Below are 17,930 nucleotides of genomic sequence, written 5' to 3' on the forward strand. Positions count from 1 at the left end.
AAGTGTCAAAAATGCTAGCATTACCACAACCAAGTCAATTAGAAGAAAATCCTGTATGGGCTCGCTCAAGGTGCTTGGTGAGAAACTAAATTACAACCTTTTTGGGAAGAAAAAAAAAATTCAAGTTTTGAGGTGTTAAAAAAAACTGAAGCCTCAGAAAACCTATGATTCTTGCGCCGGGAAACTACCGCCATAAAAATTTGCTACCACAACTCCCCCAGATTGAAGTCACCAAACAAAACCGTCGTAGAAGACTCAGAAAATTCTGATTGTCTTTCCCATTGTACTCTTTAGATATAAGCACCGTACCTGATTCAGGTAACAAACAAGGGTGAGAACTCAACAAGAAATACACCGATATCGTACGCAAGTTGAAAAGAAACAAGACAAGGAAGTTGACACTGAGCTATACTTACATTTTGCCAATTCTTTTTCAACAGGGAGACAAGGAAGTTGACACTGAGCTGCACATTCTGGAAGACTTGCTTCTCTTCCATGCCACAGTTCCCCACAGCAACTCCCATGCAGAGCACTTTCTTAAGCTGGAACTTAACCATGGCCATGGTCTCATTCACCTTTGACTCCAGAGACTCCTGGTGGGAAACCAGTGTAGGAAACTTACCAGCCTTGTTCAGACCTGGACCAAGAAGCCTAGGGATCTGCTTGATAATTGCCTCTGAAGCAAGAAAGGCATGGTACTTCTTTGCTAGCTTCTTCACCAGCTTCTTATTCTTGTTCATCTTCTTCAAAGCCTCGACATCCATGGACTCCAATCCCATCCTCTCTGCCTACACATCCAAAAAGAATAAAATGTATATCAATTGGGTTTATGAATCCTGTGTGTCTAAATAATATTTAAGTTGGGAGTACAGGTCACACCTCCTCGACATGCTGGGCATCTCCAAGCATGCATATCTTCATTTTGGGGCGAGGGATATGAGGCAATTTCACAGCACCACTGAAACGCTTATCCTTTTGTGGGTCATAGTTCTTCAGCCCAATTTGAAGCTCTATTGTCTCAGTGAATTTGCGGTTCTTATCCTTTGCAGCACCCATGACCTGGCCAATGGCCTCCCTCAGAACATCACTCTGAAGTTTACTGCAAGTAGGAACAAAAACAAAGAACCCAAATAATTGACTACAATGTATAGGTAAGTTCAAAAGCATCCCAAAAAACCCACTCAGTACAGAGAAAGACACATTCACAGAGATAATCAGGCATCATGCATAACCTGTGTAATGCTTCATCGTCAGAATAAGACGGGGCAAAGAAATGCCCAGTGCATTACAAGTTCACAACTAGGGTGGACGTGGGAAACACAATTAAATTTGGTTCAAGGCATAAATAATCTGTTCAATGGAATATTATGAAGAAAATGGTTGCCAGGCTCACGCTCTCCACTTAAGAAAGGGTAAGTACAACAAAACCTTGAGAGGGAGGAGAAGGCGCAGCCTGATGAGAGTAGGATAGCATATTCCCAACTGATTTGATTTGATTTGATTTCATAGTTGTCATGGGGCCTACACAAACCAAGGCGATCGAGGGGGGGCAAAAATTAAGGCAACACCAGCAAGGTGCCAGGGCGTCATTCCAGACAAAGCTGTCTCCACACTCTGACTACTATGTTTGATTTAAAATTCAAAAAGGACTTGCATCTTTCATCGAACAAATAATGGTCACGAAGCACAGCTTAAAATATTTATGCCCTGACATTGGATGCACATATTTTGTACGACTCATGCTTTGAAGTTCATGTTACATGAAAGCATCTGCCTAACACTTTAATAATCCTTATATTCTAAATCCTCAAGAAAAAAGGCAACCATGAGCACAGACATAGACACAGACAGACAGACAGACAGACAGACAGACAGACAAAGACAGAGACACACACACACACACACACACACACACACAGAGACAGAGACAGAGACAGAGACACAGACACAGACACACAAAGGGGAGGATAAGGGGAACTATCACCAAGCATCATCGAAAAAGGCGACCATGAGCAAACTCTGTCTCACGGCAGGATCCGTTGCTCAAACCGAATCACGCCAGCGTTATGGAAGTTCCTGGATCGTGTGAAATAAGAATAGTACCAAAGGCACCCTCTGATTTCATTCCTTACCACTCCGTGGGCCCCGAAACACTCCCACTCCAAGCTACGCCTGCGAGCAAAATGCATTGTGATTTCCTCTTCTGTGGACACACCAGAGTATGACCCAGGGAGGGATTTAATGAAGCATATATCCCATAAGGGGGAAAGGATAGCTTTGTCAATCAAGGGGGGGGGGTTCATTCAGAACTTGCTCACGCGCTACATCTTTTACCACCGGCTAGGCCCACCTGGACCTTTTCCCTTCAAATGAATCAATACTAAGCTATCCGCTTTCAGAAGCAAGCCAGAGTAGCACGCTAGCCTTTTTCTGCAGGCTGCTCCGCTAGTTGTAGCGCGCTAGCACGCGGAAGATGAGTTGAGCATTGATTAGTGCTTGTTCGCGAAGTGCCCTAACTACGGGAAGTGAAGGTGGAATGATCATAGGAACACCTAATTAATGAGGAAGGTTAGCTTGAGCGATCGAAGACGCTAATGCTTGACAGTTCAAGTGCAACACCGAAGAAAGAGTGAATGACGCACGCATGCAGGCATAGACACACACACACACGCACACAAAATTACCGCTTAGGAGCGCAGTAAAGCTCAAAGTCTCAGTCAACTAGAATATTTATAATCATGGCATTGACATTGCAGAACCTTGTTATACACAGAAAACTCAAACACTGACCTACATGATATGATGCACCAAATGTAAGCATATTCTCGCCACTAGCCATAATCAATTCACCGTAGTCTCAATTTTATCAAAACACCAAGAATAACGACAACCTAAAAAAAGAATTCATGTGCATGTATTTCATGGTACTTCTAAGTTACTGATGTGCATCCTAATATTAATCATAATTCAAGGTTTTATCTCCACAGAAGAATCACATTTTCAGTATTTATTTCATCGCACCAGAGTAGCCCTTCATTTTGACTTCCACTAAACAGTATCACATTCATCCTACACAGTAATGTGGGAAGACCAGCGGAGTTCACAGTCATGTATGCAATTTAAAAAAAATATATAGTAAAATAATGCAGTGGAGGACCTAATCTAAGTCTCTTAGTTGTTTCTAAGCTTCAGAGTTACTCTCATAAAACTTAAACTTGATCAGGGCATCGAGAAATCCAAATGTTTAAGCAAAAAAAATACCAAGAAACGATTGGTTTTGTGTCAATGAAATCAGAAAGATCTGAATCACCTAGCAAATGGAGGCGGAAGAGCGAAAAATTAACGAAAAAACAAATAAAATTACCTCATTGCCGCTGCCTTCTCTTTCTTCTACAACCAAGACCAAAACCTAATTCAGAGAGTGAAAGGAAAAGAAAAAACAAATATATAAACGAATCAGAAAGAGCAGAGACTAAAGCGAGCAAACAGAACTACAAATGGTACATATTGCATGAAATGGATCAAATAAGATCACTGTTATCGTCTAAGAACTCGCGCTGAAATCCGCAATGAAATATAAGATTAGTCCATTTAGAAACTCACAGGATTTCTGCCAGAGAAAGAGTTATGAACTCCACCTCGCTTAAAGCTCGGCTTAAAACCCTAAAATGTTAGTTCGAAAGAGGCATTTATATATCCCAAGTCCCAACTTCCCCATCGGTTTGCACCACAGTGGACATAAGGGACAATACCCATTGGGTCGGGTCGGACTCCAGTGTCATAAGACGTAAAAAGTTTTTTTTTTTTTTTCCTCTTGCTAGGCCCACATAGGAGCAGGGTATCTACGGCACCACACAGGGACCCACTAGGGGCAGCAAAATGGGATTGGGCTCCTCTCCTTGTAGGGCTTCGCCCAATGAGTGTCCAATGAAGCATCTGACGAGATTTCCAGCATAAGATAAAAAACCAAGATTTCCAAATAGCAAGTTTAGATTGTACATTTTTCACAATGTAATCCAGATCTTTAACTTTAGAACGAGAATGACAAAGTCTTGATCCCAATGGGCAGATTTTGAGGACATTTCACAAATACCTAGGATTGAACAAAGTTTTTTCCTCAGTGGAATGAGAATATTTTTGCTAAAGAAAATTTTCCTTTTTCTTTTAAACATATTTGATGGGATTTTCTTGGATGTAGAAAAACACCAAAAGCTCTGATTCGATTATGGGGAAGAGTTTTTTGTGGGGAGTGTACCCCTTATACGTATACAAGGGCCATTGGGAGCATACATTGAGCATCAATAATAGGGTAAGTATTTTCACCTTTCATGGGGGGTAGAACGGTCATTTTGTCCCCTTCTTGTCTTTTTTTTTTGGTACAATAAAGATTTATTGATGAGAATCATGTGTATAGCCAATGGCTTCAGATAAACAAAGATCATCAAGCCACGGAGTGCTAATCGACCAATCTGTCATACACATGATAAACAGGGCCTTCCTTGCTACGGCATCTGCAATTACATTCATAGCCCTTGGAACAAAAAGAAAAGAAACAGATACAAAAGTAGAACATAGCTCACGAACATCTTCAACGACAACTGCAACATCAAGCGGCGGAACACGATTAGGATCTTCAATAAAGCTAATAATCTCCTTGTTATCTGATTCAACAAGGAGATTTGTGATTCCTAATTCACGAGCTTGCATTAGTGCTTCTCTAATGGCTAGAGCTTCTCCTGGGATTGCAGAGGATACGACCTGGGAAATAGAGAGTGCCTTTAGAGGACGTCCATTGTGATCCCTAAAAATAATTCCTAGTCCGCCAGCAGTATCTCCTTGAGTATTTGCAGCATCACAATTCACCTTTATAAAACCCAACGGTGGTGCTGACTGGAACTCAAGAAATGCTCTTTCAGCTGTAGAGATAACCTCAATTGGACTCCAATCCTTTGTTTTGAATACTCTGTTATTTCTAGAACGCCACAAATACCAACATATAAAAGAAGCCCGAGAGAGAGATTCTCGAGCAACCTTCTCATCTTGGCGTATCAATAGCCCCTTTCTTGTCTAGCTGCAGCACTGCACGTTCGTTCCCCATACAACTTGCTAACATAACCCTCTCCTAATATTAAAGAGTGGGTGGGTCGTTTAGTAAAACCGAAAACCCGTTTTTAGGTAATTTGATAAATAATTAAAAAAAATCTGCTCTCCACGCGCTTTTCTTCACGTTTTCCTGTTCCGTTCGATCCTTTTGGTTTTCTCAGCTTGCTTGTGGTTTTGTATATCATAGGGTTCGAAAGTCTTCCCCCAACCCAGAAAACCTCTATTTAGGTTGCGAAAAATCCTTACAGAAGAAAATTTTCAAATAAAATCTTTGATCATGGAGAATTCCAGCTTCATTTCGTGCGAAAAGCTTGATCGGATGGCGAATTGGGTTGGCACGAATGTGGCGTCGGCGTTTTTTGCATCGCTGGAGCGGTGTTCTTGCATTAACCTCAGCACCCATGACAACAATGATATGGAAGATGAGGAAGAAGCCAAGGATCGCCCGCTGATGCTCACGAAGCCGATCGTTCACGATGGTCCCGAGATCAACGATGTCGATAAGCTGCCCGTTTGATCTTTTTAATTCTCTGATTGGTGTTGGTACTCCTCCCCCGTCTCCCGTATAAAGTCGATGTGTTTTATTCTATAACATGTTTTTTTGATTTTTAAGGAGAGAGATTATTTTTTTTTTAATTTGATCGTACTTATACTGTGTGGATATTGGCCCCCCTCCGCCACTGTAGAAATTTGGGCTGTTAGTGTTTCTTAATCGTCTGTTTGAATGCAATTCCTCTCTTTGAATTTTGGGGTCCGAAGAATTTTTCTGTTTCTTTTTTGTTTTCTTTAATTCAACTTTGTGGAGTAACAGGGGACTGGGTAGCCGTGTTTGAAGCTAATGTGCTACACAGAAGAGCTCTGTATCAAATTGGTTTCGTGTTTTTTAATTGATTATGTATACCCAGAACTTTAAGCAGATCAAGTTACCTTTTGTTGTTTGGTTGTTGTTTTGCGTAGCAAAGTGTCATATGATTCCCTGATTTTAAGTGCGTGCATTGAGCATTCAATGATTCGGTTAAATTTAGGTCATTCTGAAATCCTTCATGGTCATGTTCTTTTTTTGTCATCGGGAGCGAAAAATCCTGTTTTTTTTATGGTTTGTATGAGAAGCGGTGGAGATCATGTTATGCTTTTTGGATGCTGTTTTTTATATTTAGTGATCATGGTTTGGCTTCATTACATGTTTGGGGTGTGCATTTGTGTGTATTTTTCCCCTGTTGGATGGGGTTTATTCATTCTCATTGACCCATTACATGTTTGGGGAGGTTGGGTGGGAGAGATGGCGTAGTTCTTGTATTTTTCCCCTGTTGGATGGTGCATTTGTGTGTATTTTTCCTTTAATTTTTATTCAAAATAAGCATGCTTAATTTGAGCTGGAACTAACAAAGCCAACTTGAAGTTTCTTAAGTTTCTTTCTGACACATATTTGAAGTATACTGATATTACAACTCAACTCAGCCTTATCCCAACTAAATAGGGTTGGCTGCATTGATCTTTTTTCTCCAATCTTCTCAATTCAAAGCCATAATTGTTTCTAGTCCTAAGGTATGCATGTCTTTCTTCACCACTTTTCCTAGAATCATTTTAGGCCTACCCCTGGCTCTCTTAGCACTTTCAATTTGGATCAAGTCACCCCTCAGCATTCAAAGCCTCTGTTGCACATGTTGATGCCACCTTAATCGACTTTCACTCAACTTATCATGTATTGGAACTACTCCTAAATTAGCTCTAATTTGTTCATTCCTTCTTTATCATTTCAAGTTTTGTCATTCATCCATCTCAACTTCATCATTTCAGCCACACTAAGTTTGTTTATATGTTGTTTCTTCACTGCCAACATTCAGCTCCACACATCATTGCTGGTTGTATAACTGTCTCATAAAAATTTCTTTTGAATTTTAAAGGAATACGTTGATCACACAACACTCTTGATGGACCCCTTCACTCCATCCATTCCATTCTAATTCTTTGTGCAACATCGTCATCTATTTCTCCTCCTTTATTTATGATTGAATCTAGGTACCTAAAATTTTCACTTTGCAGCCTATCATCAATTTTCACCACCTCACTTTCATTCCTATTGTAACTAACATTACATACTGTAAGTGTTAGAAGAAAGAAGATGAGAAGAGGAGAAGAATTAGAACTCGGTAGCTTTGGAGTATCTCACATAATGTGTGAGCTCCACATTCATTCACTATAGATAATGACTTAAGAGACACAATAGGAAATAAGAAAACTGAAAAATACCTAAACTACCCCTGAACATACCGAGACATAAAACAGTCCCTACTAACACCATGTATTTTGGTTTTGTTCTTTTGATCTTAAAACCTTTGGATTCCAAGGTTGATATCCATAAGTACGACTATGTATTTATTCCTATTATTGTTTCATCCACCAAAACAATCATCAACAAATAGCTTACACCATGGGATTTGATCTTGAATGTCTGTAGTCAACTCATATATGATTAGGGCAAACAAAAAGGGGCTTCGAGCTGGTCAATATTGGTAATCTTGGATTTGGTTATTTGATGGGCTATGGAACAAGGTGCTACATTTCGGAAATTGGCCTTCTCGGATGTTCAACCACGGTCATTTGTTAGACGTATGCTGCCACTTTCAGTTGACAGATCTTAATTCGTTTTACACCCTTTGTTTCTAGGTAAATGTTAAATTATTTATGGTAAAGTAAATGCATATGTCACTTTAACTAAAATTTTGTTTGCTATCCTAATGAATTATATTAATCAATGTGTTACATGCATCCCATAGAGTGTGATATATAGTATTACTGTGTCTTGTCTCTATGAATATGGAGATCATTGTCTCTACTTGTATATAGGTCCAACTGCAACATGTGTGTTGGTCTTTAATATCACTGATAGAGAACTATGTCTTAGATTCTTAGTTACATGACAGGTAAAACTCATATGAGGAACCCACTTGTTTGGGTTAGTAGATGTTAATTGTTTTTCTATCTTTTGCTCCTGTGGATTGTTGGTATGTCTTTCTATTAGTTGTTTCAACATTTTCCAAAATTTAAAATCATTCGATAAAGGCATTGATCGTGGTCTTTTTGCTTGAGTTGTGCTGAGAAAGCTTTTCATTGTCGTGAAACTTTAATTCTTTCAGCGGCAGGTGGTTGAAATAGGTTTTGCATATGTTTTCTGCCTCATTTTGCTTAACATATATTTTTTTAGTATGATTCATTCTTTTGCTTCTTTTGGATATTCAAGTTAAAATGTGTTTTTCATTTTTATTATTTCACTTGTCAGAAATATAGGAAGTTGCTATTAGTGGATGAGAAAATGACTGTCTACCGTTTACCAACTGGTATTGTTATCTGAGTCATTTACTTTTTGGGCTGTATGTTTCCTTCCCAAGCCTCTGGGCCTTGGGCCTTGAATCTTGGCCAATATAGTGAATGAGAAAATGCAATGCAAATTCTAAGTGTCCAGAAGTGCCATTTTTTCATAATTTCATACTTTTGGTTTTGGTCCGTAATTCTTAAATATGATAGCCATCCGAATGTTTTGTGAGAAATCCCAATCCGATTGTAGGATTTGTTTACCTTGTCCGTCCAACACTGGCAGTTTATTAATGGGGTAATGCAGGAGCATGATCACCACCATTGGATGTGGTTTGGTCTTTTATTTTGAGCATATTTTGATAGTATTTGGTTATGGGCTTTTCTTTTAAGGAGTTTTATTTGTAATAGGTTGCACAAATTTAATCTTTTAATTTAGTATTAGTAGTGGGGCCATTGGTTCCAAGGATTCCTAGATGGGGATCTTATCTATAGCTGGAGATTTCTGGTGTCCTTATAAATAGGTCGTTTGGGGCTTAACCAACATATATGGACGATACCTTGAGGAGATCAGCCAGAATATTTTGAGATCTTCCATGATCTAGATGAGATTTGCGTGGTAAATATTTTATTGAGATCTTCCAGCTACTTGATGGGGCCGTGGGTTTTAATTTGTGGCATCTTTATTACTTATTTGGTTACCTTAGTCTATAAGAGTTTAGAGGGCAGACCTCGGCACGTTTGTAAGGTTGCGATCTTGCGATCTTGTGGTCGCGGGTTTGAGTTGGGAAACAGCATTTCCGCAAAACAGGGGTAAGGCTCATACATTATGATCCTTCCCTAACCCCGCGGTGGCGGGAGTCTCGTGTACCATGCTTTTTAGTCTATGAGAGTTTAGTTGTCATTTCTTGTAAGCTTCTACTTTCTATTTTGATAACTATTACTTAGTTACGAAGAGTTTCTTGTTATGTAATGTTGCTTCATTATTATAAATAAAGAGGGTTACCACCTAGGCATGATTTGATGAATGAAAATTAGTTGATTTAGTTATTTTGAGGCAGTTGCCTATCATATTTCTCTCCCTTATCGAGAGAAATAGCAGCCAAATTATCTTGATTCTTATTATCCTCTCCTAGAAATGAAATGAAATGAAGGGTGGTGGAAGGTGAAGACACTGGCCAAAAGTTTGGAACTTGCGAGATATTAAGGATTGTTGATGAATGTTGTGGGAGGTTAGTAAGACAGCCCACATGCTGTGTATGGTCAATGATGCTGATGCTGGACAGCTGGGCTTTGGTACAGAATTAATGTAGGACATAGGAATGTTCTATTACATTACCTCATCTGAGTGTAGTGTTTTGGCTTACTTAATGTCCAAGGTTTTCAATTGAGAATTAATGATGACTTGGTTCATGTTGTAAATAAATCTGGATGAAATTCTTGGATTTAAAACCTTCTTTGATGTCAGAAATGTTAAATGTTTACTGCCGACTTTGTATGTTGCATAAGTAACTGATATCCTTGTTGCTATGATAATGAATGTTAGTTGTATCATCCATGGACATTCTGGTTCTAGGGTTATATGAAAATTTTCAACCAAGCATCTTTCTCCATGGAGAGTGGTGAGGTTCTGAAGTTAGTTGAGACAGTAAAATGTTGGTTATGAAAAAGGAGTTAGAGGAGGGCAGTAGAAAGGACAATGTTGTTTGAAAGCAGTGTATTAATTTTTGGGAATGATTGGGTCAGTTTCTAGGACACAATCTGTTCAAGTGGGGCAATAAGCTAGGTGACACTTTGTGGAAAATCATGACAGTAAGTATTAGTGGTATGGTAAAGCTTTCAGGCATATCTGGATTATATATTACTCAAATCATCTCTGCTTTTTTGACATGGAATTATTGCAAACTGATTCAAAATTGCAAACTTAATTTGCTGATGGAAATCATACTAGTGAGTTGATTATGTGAGAGGGCCTGAGGGAAAGTTCCTTTCATGTTCACAAGCCTCTAATGCCATTCTAGTGTGTTTTTGGAGTTATATAATTTCTTTCTAAGACACTTCCTTTAATATTATTCATTGAATTAATAGGAGCCCTAAGGAGACAAAGGAACAAGAATTGAATTTAGATTGCTCATGTACTTTTTTCTCTCAGGGGATTGAGAGTGAGAATGCCATTCCTCTCAAGCCTTGGTTGTACTGAGAGATGGAGGAGGCTGAACCAGATGCCCATGGCATCATTTTGAGATTGAGAATGCCACTGCGTGTATATTTTTATGCCCTGCGAGGGCATCATTATGATCGGACCATGACTGACCAATAGTGTCCTGGCCCTACTTGTTGGGTTAACCGGTTGACCAGTTGGATCGTCTGCAGCCTTTAGAGTTTAGACCACTAAAGGTTGGGTACAATCGGACCAAAGCACACTGGCTTGGATGGTCCAACAAGATTAGGAACTCTCACAAACCTTGGATTAATCAATCAATTGGATTAGATGGATATCAACCGACTCTAAAATAAACAGTATTATAAAAATAAAATTGGTATTTTATTACTTTCAAATGGTTTTTAGTAAGAGATAACTTGGTTTCTTAATAAATTAATTTTTTCCTACTTTAAATTAAGGTACGTGTTTTTTTTCTGCTGATTTTAAAAGTATTATTAAACCTTAAATCCGATTAATTCTTGAATGTATTCACATCTTCCTTTTTTGTTTTTTTCCCTCCTCCTTATGCCCGTATCTACTAACTATGGCCTTTTTCCCCATCAATTTATTAGGTAGGCCTTTTCGTCAGATTATTAACGAGAGACTATTAGGTGGGCCTAGATTGGATCCAGAATTTAGAATTGGTGAGGTCTGACACCCTGGACCATCTACCTTTCCTGGTTGACCCACTCAAACCCAACTAAAAATCTAAAATTGTTTAGTCTTTTATATTCTTTATTATTATTACTAATTTTTTTTTTAGGTAAAGGGTCATTATTATTAGGGAAGCAGTTTTCTGTACGGGGAGTGTGGCCTCTACTTGAACTCCCATGAGTCTATCTCTCTCCTCTTTAAAACAAGGTGGTAGATGTGTTTTTTCACATGGGGAGGAGAGAGATAGACTCGTGGGAGTGTTGGCGTAGGTTATACTCCCAGATCTTTTTTCCTTATTATTATTATTAGGGAGAGGGATATGAAGCATGCCGTCTTATGCTAGTGAGGGCACAGTGTGTGTGGGATGGAGCATCATGTAGGAAGGGCAGGGGTCATTTCAAATGGGAAAGAGAGAGAAACATTATGTGTCAATGCTTGTTAGTTTGTGTCATGCAAGTGATGTGTCCAACCTTTTTTCTTAGGCCCCGTTTGTTTGATGGATAAAAATGCAAAATTTGTGAGGGTGGGTTCTATATGTTGTGGGTTAGATTGACAAGAAAAGGAAAGGAAAGGAAATAATGGAATATGCATTTTGTAATGGGGTGGGATTTAATGGGAGAGCGAGGAAATGGACATGGGGTGGAATTCCATGGGAAAGAAATGAAATAAGAAGAGAATGGAAATTAAGTCAACACAGACTTCACTTCCCATCTTTTGAGTCTCTGAGCTGCCATTCTTTCAATACCTACAATTCATCCATTTCTACAATTGGAGGATAGAATGGAAATTAAGTCAACACAGACTTCACTTCCCATCTCCATGTTAACCAACCGGTATCATGTTCATGGGGATTAATAATCTTAGTTCCTAAAATACCCTTAATTGTCATTGGTAAACCCTAGTACTTGGTGTTTGAGCCAAACTTTTTGGTAAAAAAACATATGAAAATATGACTTGTATGTCTGGAAGTTTCAAGCCAAGTATGATTCAACATTAAAAAAAGATTTTTTTGAAAAGCAAACAAATATGGAAAAAGTTTTCGTCTATAAGTCACCGGATGTTGATGATGATCGTGTTACCTTTGCAAATTAAGCCACCCAAAGAAAAAATAATTTAATATAAAGATGGGGAGCTGTTCTTGTGTCGCAGCGCAGCTTGCGCCTAGACACATTGGGGTGGGCGCAATGATCACCCTGCCCCCTGCACAGGCTGTGCTGTGGTACAACGAACATTCTCCCTATAAAGATTTACATGATTCGATAAGATAAGATTTCCAATGTTGATTGTGAGATGACAGGTTTTACTAACAATGGAGAATAGGGTCACAATCACTCGTCTTCAAGCTTCCTTGTTAAGAGAAAATTCCCTTACTATGTGTTAAAGGATCCGATTCTTCTCCAATGAGCCCATCACCTAGGGAGTGCCCAATGAACATCTGACGGCTGGGCTGCAGGCTGTCGAATGCCTCATTGGGCACTCATTGTGTGGATTCCTCGTTCGAAAGAAGTCCAACACGTTGTTAACGATCTTTCAGAATCATCCCACAAACCCATGTTATAGAATCAAGCATTATACGACCAATAAGAAGCACTAGTTATGGTAAAAGGTATCAGATCGGATATATTGGTCAATCCATATCGATATTGATCGTGCCTGATATCAATACATGTCTGATCCTATCATTGTGAAATGATTTTAACTAAAGGAAATTATGTTCAAAAAATAATTTTTAATCAAAATTGAGAGCCAAACCATCCGATACAACTGATCCATATCAGTATCAGTATCCCAATACTGTTTTTAAAACCTTGCCATCGAGACCAATAGCGATACGAATCCCAATACTCTTTTTTTTTTGGAAGTAGTTTTCTATCCGAGAGTACAGCCTATGCCAGCATTCTGATGAGTCTATCTCTCTCCTCCTCAAAACAAGGGACAGAGATATCTTTTCATATGAGAAGGAGAGAGATAGACTCATGGGAGTTTAGGTATAGACCACACTCTCGGAGAGAGTTCTATTTTCACTTCTTTTTGTTTTTATTTTTTTTAAAATCAAACAATGCTTCTCTGTACCTCTCTACCCATAGGCCATAGGCCCACCCTTATTGATGCTAGTGCAGCATGCTTCAAGCATTCAAGGAAAAGAAAAGCTGGATTTTAGTATGGGGGGGACCTTTTGGACACTCTCTACACTTGACAGTGATGGTCTCAGGTCTATTTACTTCTACGAGAGAGAACGAACGAACGAATGAACGAGAAGTAGGGTTCGTTGAGTCAAAAGAGGGAGAAGAGCTGAAGTCATAGCTGAGAAACCTTTTGGCTATAAAGGAGGGTTCCAGTTCCAGACTTCCAGTTCCAGGGGGCAAGTGCAGCAGGCAGGCACAGTAGTATGGGGTTTTATTTCTTTAAATTCCTCCTTTTTTTAATGTTTCTTGCTCAAATGAGTATTCCAATGGTCGCAGCCATTCAATTCATTCACTTCTCATGTTTCCAAATTTTTGTCTCCACCTGCTGCGATACTCATTTGATCAAGCAACGTTAGACAGGAGGTGTTCCTCTACTCTGATTCATCACCGGCCACCTCCCTCATCAGATCTCTCTCTTTCTGTGTAGAATATTTGTATCTGTAATTTTTCTATTAATACTGCTAGCTGTAGCTAACACTATTAATGTTTCTTTTAAAGCTTCCAGTTTTCTTCATGCAGGATTGGTTTTGAGGTAGTATCTCAGCAAGTCCAGGAGACAGGAGTGGGTGAGCCTAGGCTTGCGCGCCCATCTTCTTGTTCTCCTCAAGAATGATAGATTTGGAGATTAATTTGATGGGGTTCTCTCTATCATCATCATCATCATCTTAACCACCGGAGGATATAAAACCGTACCAATATAGATCTCTGGCCCAGAATCGAGATATTATATTGGTGAATGGTGAGTAGCTTAAAGAGATTTGTGCTTTAAGAATTGATCACAAAAATGATGTGACCTATTATGGGGGTTGGGTGTTGTGCGGGTATAGTGTCTGTCTTGAGGGTTATATGGGTATTTTAGTAAATTATCTCTGTATAGGGTTTCGTTACAAATTTGTGATGGGTGTTCTTTATCTGTAAGTAATCTGGATAAGCGGCTGTAATCCTATTCTCCATTGATTGTAAAGAAGATTTCATTTCACCCTGGATGTAGATAATTTTATCGAACCACATAAATCATTATGTGCTTTGTGTGATTATTTGTTTGTTATTTCCATTGGTTTTCTGCATCGTTTTAGGTTTTTGTTTTCTACAATGGTATCTGTCTACCTACCTTCATTCTAACCATGTTATCTCCTTCCCTAAAACAGCATACCTCTTCTTTACTATCATGATGGAGTTTCCATTAATCCTTGATTATCTATCATTATTGGGAACGATCGAATACCGGCCCTAACCCTTACGGCTTACCTCAAAGCAACTGTGCCCTAGCCAACACTGAATATGCATTAGTTTTGAAGGATACTGACATATATGGTCAAGACCTGACATTTTGGCAACTCCAAAGTGTGTTCTTGGGTCCCATCCGATAGGGATCCAGATCTTCTACGGTGCAGCTTCCCGTCCGGCCTATGCTGTGGAGACATAGGGTCATGCATAATGACCGTCTTGCTCCTGCTCGGGTAAGAGGCTAAGGCAGGGGTAAAGCGGTCATTACGTGCATAGGCAGGACTGGACACTGCATAGGCCGGATGGGACACACCATAGAGGATCTGTTTCCCATCCAACATGTACAGCCTTGTTGATCTTCGGCACAAGAATGTTTGATTAGTGAGCTATTACACACTCTTTCAAGGGTGGTTGCTTTGATTATCTCTCTGAACCCTTCTTCCTTTATCATTGAGCGGTCATTTAAGGATAAAATTTTGCTAAACTGAACAACAAGAATTTTCGTAGTCCTCGTACATGGTCCAATCATAGCCCACCAAGTGTACCCCAATTTATTGCAGCGCACGGGTGAATGCCCAACATATGGTGAGCATTCATGCGCTGCAATAAATTGCTCAACACATATGATGAACTAGCTCTGAATTCAAGAGGCATTTCACCAGTGTATGAAAATCGGCGGATTCTACAGTCTGTTCCCAAATTTCAAAACAGTACATTTCATCCCTAACCACCACTAATCCGTCGTTGAACCTACCTACCTGCAAGCAAATGGGCATTTTTTATTTTTCCAATTAGTTTAAAGTTTGAGCAGCTTTGTCTTGTGTGGTTGAAGAGTCACCATCCTCCTTGTTGGGGGTACAACGTTTTGTATTCAGTTCGCTTGAATTAGTGAGTTGAATGCGAAGGGCCATTTATAGGTCGCGACTGTAAATTCATTTTCCGTTGATAGTGAAGCAGATCTAATCTCACCGTGGACATAGCAATCTTGTCAAATCACTTAAATCCTTGTATGCATTATATGATTGTTTGTTTGTTTGTGATTTCCATTCTTTTCTGCATTGTTTTAGGTTCATGTTTTTCTTCACATTTGTCCACCATACAGATAAGCGCAGAGTAGTCTAAGGTTGAGTATGAACCTCATGCCCTTCTGCATGAGGATCTGATCCCATTTGCTTTGGTACAAGACCTCAGAAGTATAATCCACCAGAATCCCTATTGCACACCCTATTGAAACTTGCAATGCTTATGCTTTCTCCAAGAGTGAAAGTTGTCGACCTGCTTGCTTCTCTCAGCCTTGGAGGTGGAGGAGGGTCTTTGTCAAGATCAAATTTATAGATTTGAAAAAGAGGAAACCCAAAACCTCCTGGTCGAGTGGCCTTTTACACTCCACGCGTTTACCAACTGCCAGTTTATGGGGTTGAATTCTCCCAAGATCCTTAGCTCTGTATCTTTGGCCAGTTTAAGCCACTTCTCTTGCGAAGTGCCACATTGAAGCCCCCCTAAGAAAAGGTTACATGTCGCCATTGAACATTACTTCTACACAAAATTTATGGTCATTACACGGTGTCGACATCGGCCCACCCGATTTGATTAAATAGCCCCATACTTCTGAGAGTAACAACTGAGGAGTATAACTTCTTTCAGGTAGTTTGTTCAAATCGCTAAGCAACTAATGAAGTGCCTAAATGATCAAAACCAAGGACCAATTTCTCTTATTCCATGGTGAGGAGAGATTCTCTTCATTCACACATCTCACTCTGATTGGACTGGGAAAAGATATTTCAGAACCATCAACAATATAAGACTCTTCAACAATACAAGGCAGGAGTTAATGATGTCTTTCATTCTTTCCTTTTTTTTTTTTTGGATATATTCTACTCAAGGGTCCACAAGCCAACTACAAGCTAAGGGGAAGGTTAAGACAAGCGCACAATCTACAACTAAGGGGTGCCTTTTTTGGCACAATATGCAATCCAGAAGAATCGATCCCTTGACCTCCTGGGGGGCATGTACTCAACTAACAATGCCCCCAACCAACCGAGCTAACGGTTGTTTGCCTTTGTCCACAGTTCAATCACAAGAAAACAACATTACCAAAAAAAAAAAAAATCACAAGAAAACAACAAATGATACTCAAATCGGATCCAACCTATCTCGATTACTACCTCTATTAATCTGATCAAAATCTATCAAACCCAAATAGGATTCCAACCGATTAGTATAGGATTACAAAATCTATCCCTTTTCATCCTTAACTTGTCTAACCCAGACCTTATCCATCCCTTTACATCCCTAACTTGTCTAACTCAGACCTTCATTCACTGTCAATCCATCTCTCTCAATTGTCTTAATTCTTTGTCATTCTCTAGAACATGTGAAATCTTCAAAGGACCCTCAAAACGTTAGCTCTTTAATTTTTTATTATTACTTAGATATGCATTCCAACACCCCCCCCCCCAAAAAAAAAAAGAAAAAGAAAACCTGCACCTCATCGTATTTTTTTCCTTTGTTCATTTATCATATTGTCTTTTTAGGGAAAAAAAAAAAAAACAGGGACTACCTAGGCACGTGGCTCCTGCAACTAGACACAGGAGCACGATACAACACCATCCTGCCCCAAGGAAATAAAGATAAAAAAGGCATCTTTGTTGAAGCCACTGTGTGCACTCTCATTGGTGCCTGCGATGGTGCACGCGCTATCAGACCAGACAGCACCATCATTTTACTTCAAAGCGGACCCTTTCCATATAAACAGACGTGAAGGTTCAATATGTCAGATTAAGCGCATTTGCACCTTGCATCTAAGGCTTGTACCACCAGCTGAATGCATGCCATGAGCCAAATGGCACTTGACCGTATCCTTCTCTAATGATAAAAAACCTGTAATTCGAAGATGTTGGATGTCCCTTACGGCTTCACCATAATCCTCAAGCAAGGGCTTCTCCCCAACTCTTAACCCAGACTAACACTATATTTATGAGACATGGATTGCGATGGAATTAAGAGCGAAGACGCAGTCTTTTGGACCCTAAGTATCTATGCAGGAATTACTACAATTCAAAGGGTACCAAGGCCTCGGGCCTTCCGGGAAATGGGCCCGTGAAATCTATTATCTATAACATACTTACACAATGAAATGTGCATACCAAATGCCATAGTACATCAGATAACCCTCGCTCCCCAATCCTCAATTTTTTGCTTCTCAGAGAAATTTGTTCCCAAACACAAAGCAACCAAGCCAACAA

The 17,930-nt window shown here is 39.5% G+C and overlaps 2 protein-coding genes across 3 annotated transcripts; both read right to left on the reverse strand.

Moving 5' to 3' along the window:
- Positions 1 to 175: 175 nt before the first annotated feature.
- LOC122665042 (60S ribosomal protein L10a-like) lies at positions 176 to 14,618 on the reverse strand. 2 transcript variants are annotated; one of them, XM_043861099.1, is made up of 5 exons: positions 14,612 to 14,618; positions 3,365 to 3,378; positions 880 to 1,099; positions 417 to 788; positions 176 to 309 (listed from the first exon to the last, which is right to left on the reverse strand). In XM_043861099.1, exons 2-5 carry the CDS (start codon positions 3,367 to 3,369, stop codon positions 256 to 258), a joined length of 651 nt encoding a protein of 216 aa, XP_043717034.1. In that variant the 5' UTR covers positions 3,370 to 3,378; positions 14,612 to 14,618; the 3' UTR covers positions 176 to 255. The 2 variants fall into 2 exon arrangements, with proteins under 2 accessions (XP_043717034.1, XP_043717033.1); XM_043861098.1 differs by lacking the exon at positions 14,612 to 14,618 and adding an exon at positions 3,604 to 3,607 and having other exon boundaries at positions 3,365 to 3,390.
- Positions 4,390 to 5,039, reverse strand: LOC122666080. Its single transcript, XM_043862189.1, has 2 exons — positions 5,032 to 5,039; positions 4,390 to 4,972 (listed from the first exon to the last, which is right to left on the reverse strand). The coding sequence occupies exons 1-2, from the start codon at positions 5,037 to 5,039 to the stop codon at positions 4,390 to 4,392; spliced, it is 591 nt and encodes a 196-aa protein (XP_043718124.1).
- Positions 14,619 to 17,930: the final 3,312 nt, after the last annotated feature.

Source organism: Telopea speciosissima, chromosome 6, assembly GCF_018873765.1.
Source record: "Telopea speciosissima isolate NSW1024214 ecotype Mountain lineage chromosome 6, Tspe_v1, whole genome shotgun sequence".
NCBI lineage: Eukaryota > Viridiplantae > Streptophyta > Magnoliopsida > Proteales > Proteaceae > Telopea > Telopea speciosissima.

What these genes read in the sequence shown, in the direction of transcription:
- LOC122665042 (XM_043861099.1), bottom strand. An exon ending in ATGCCCAGCATGTCGAGGAG is followed by an intron (nt 789 to 879) that starts GTGTGACCTGTA and finishes TTGGATGTGTAG; the next exon opens with GCAGAGAGGATGGGATTGGA. An exon ending in TGAAAAAGAATTGGCAAAAT is followed by an intron (nt 310 to 416) that starts GTAAGTATAGCT and finishes TACCTGAATCAG; the next exon opens with GTACGGTGCTTATATCTAAA.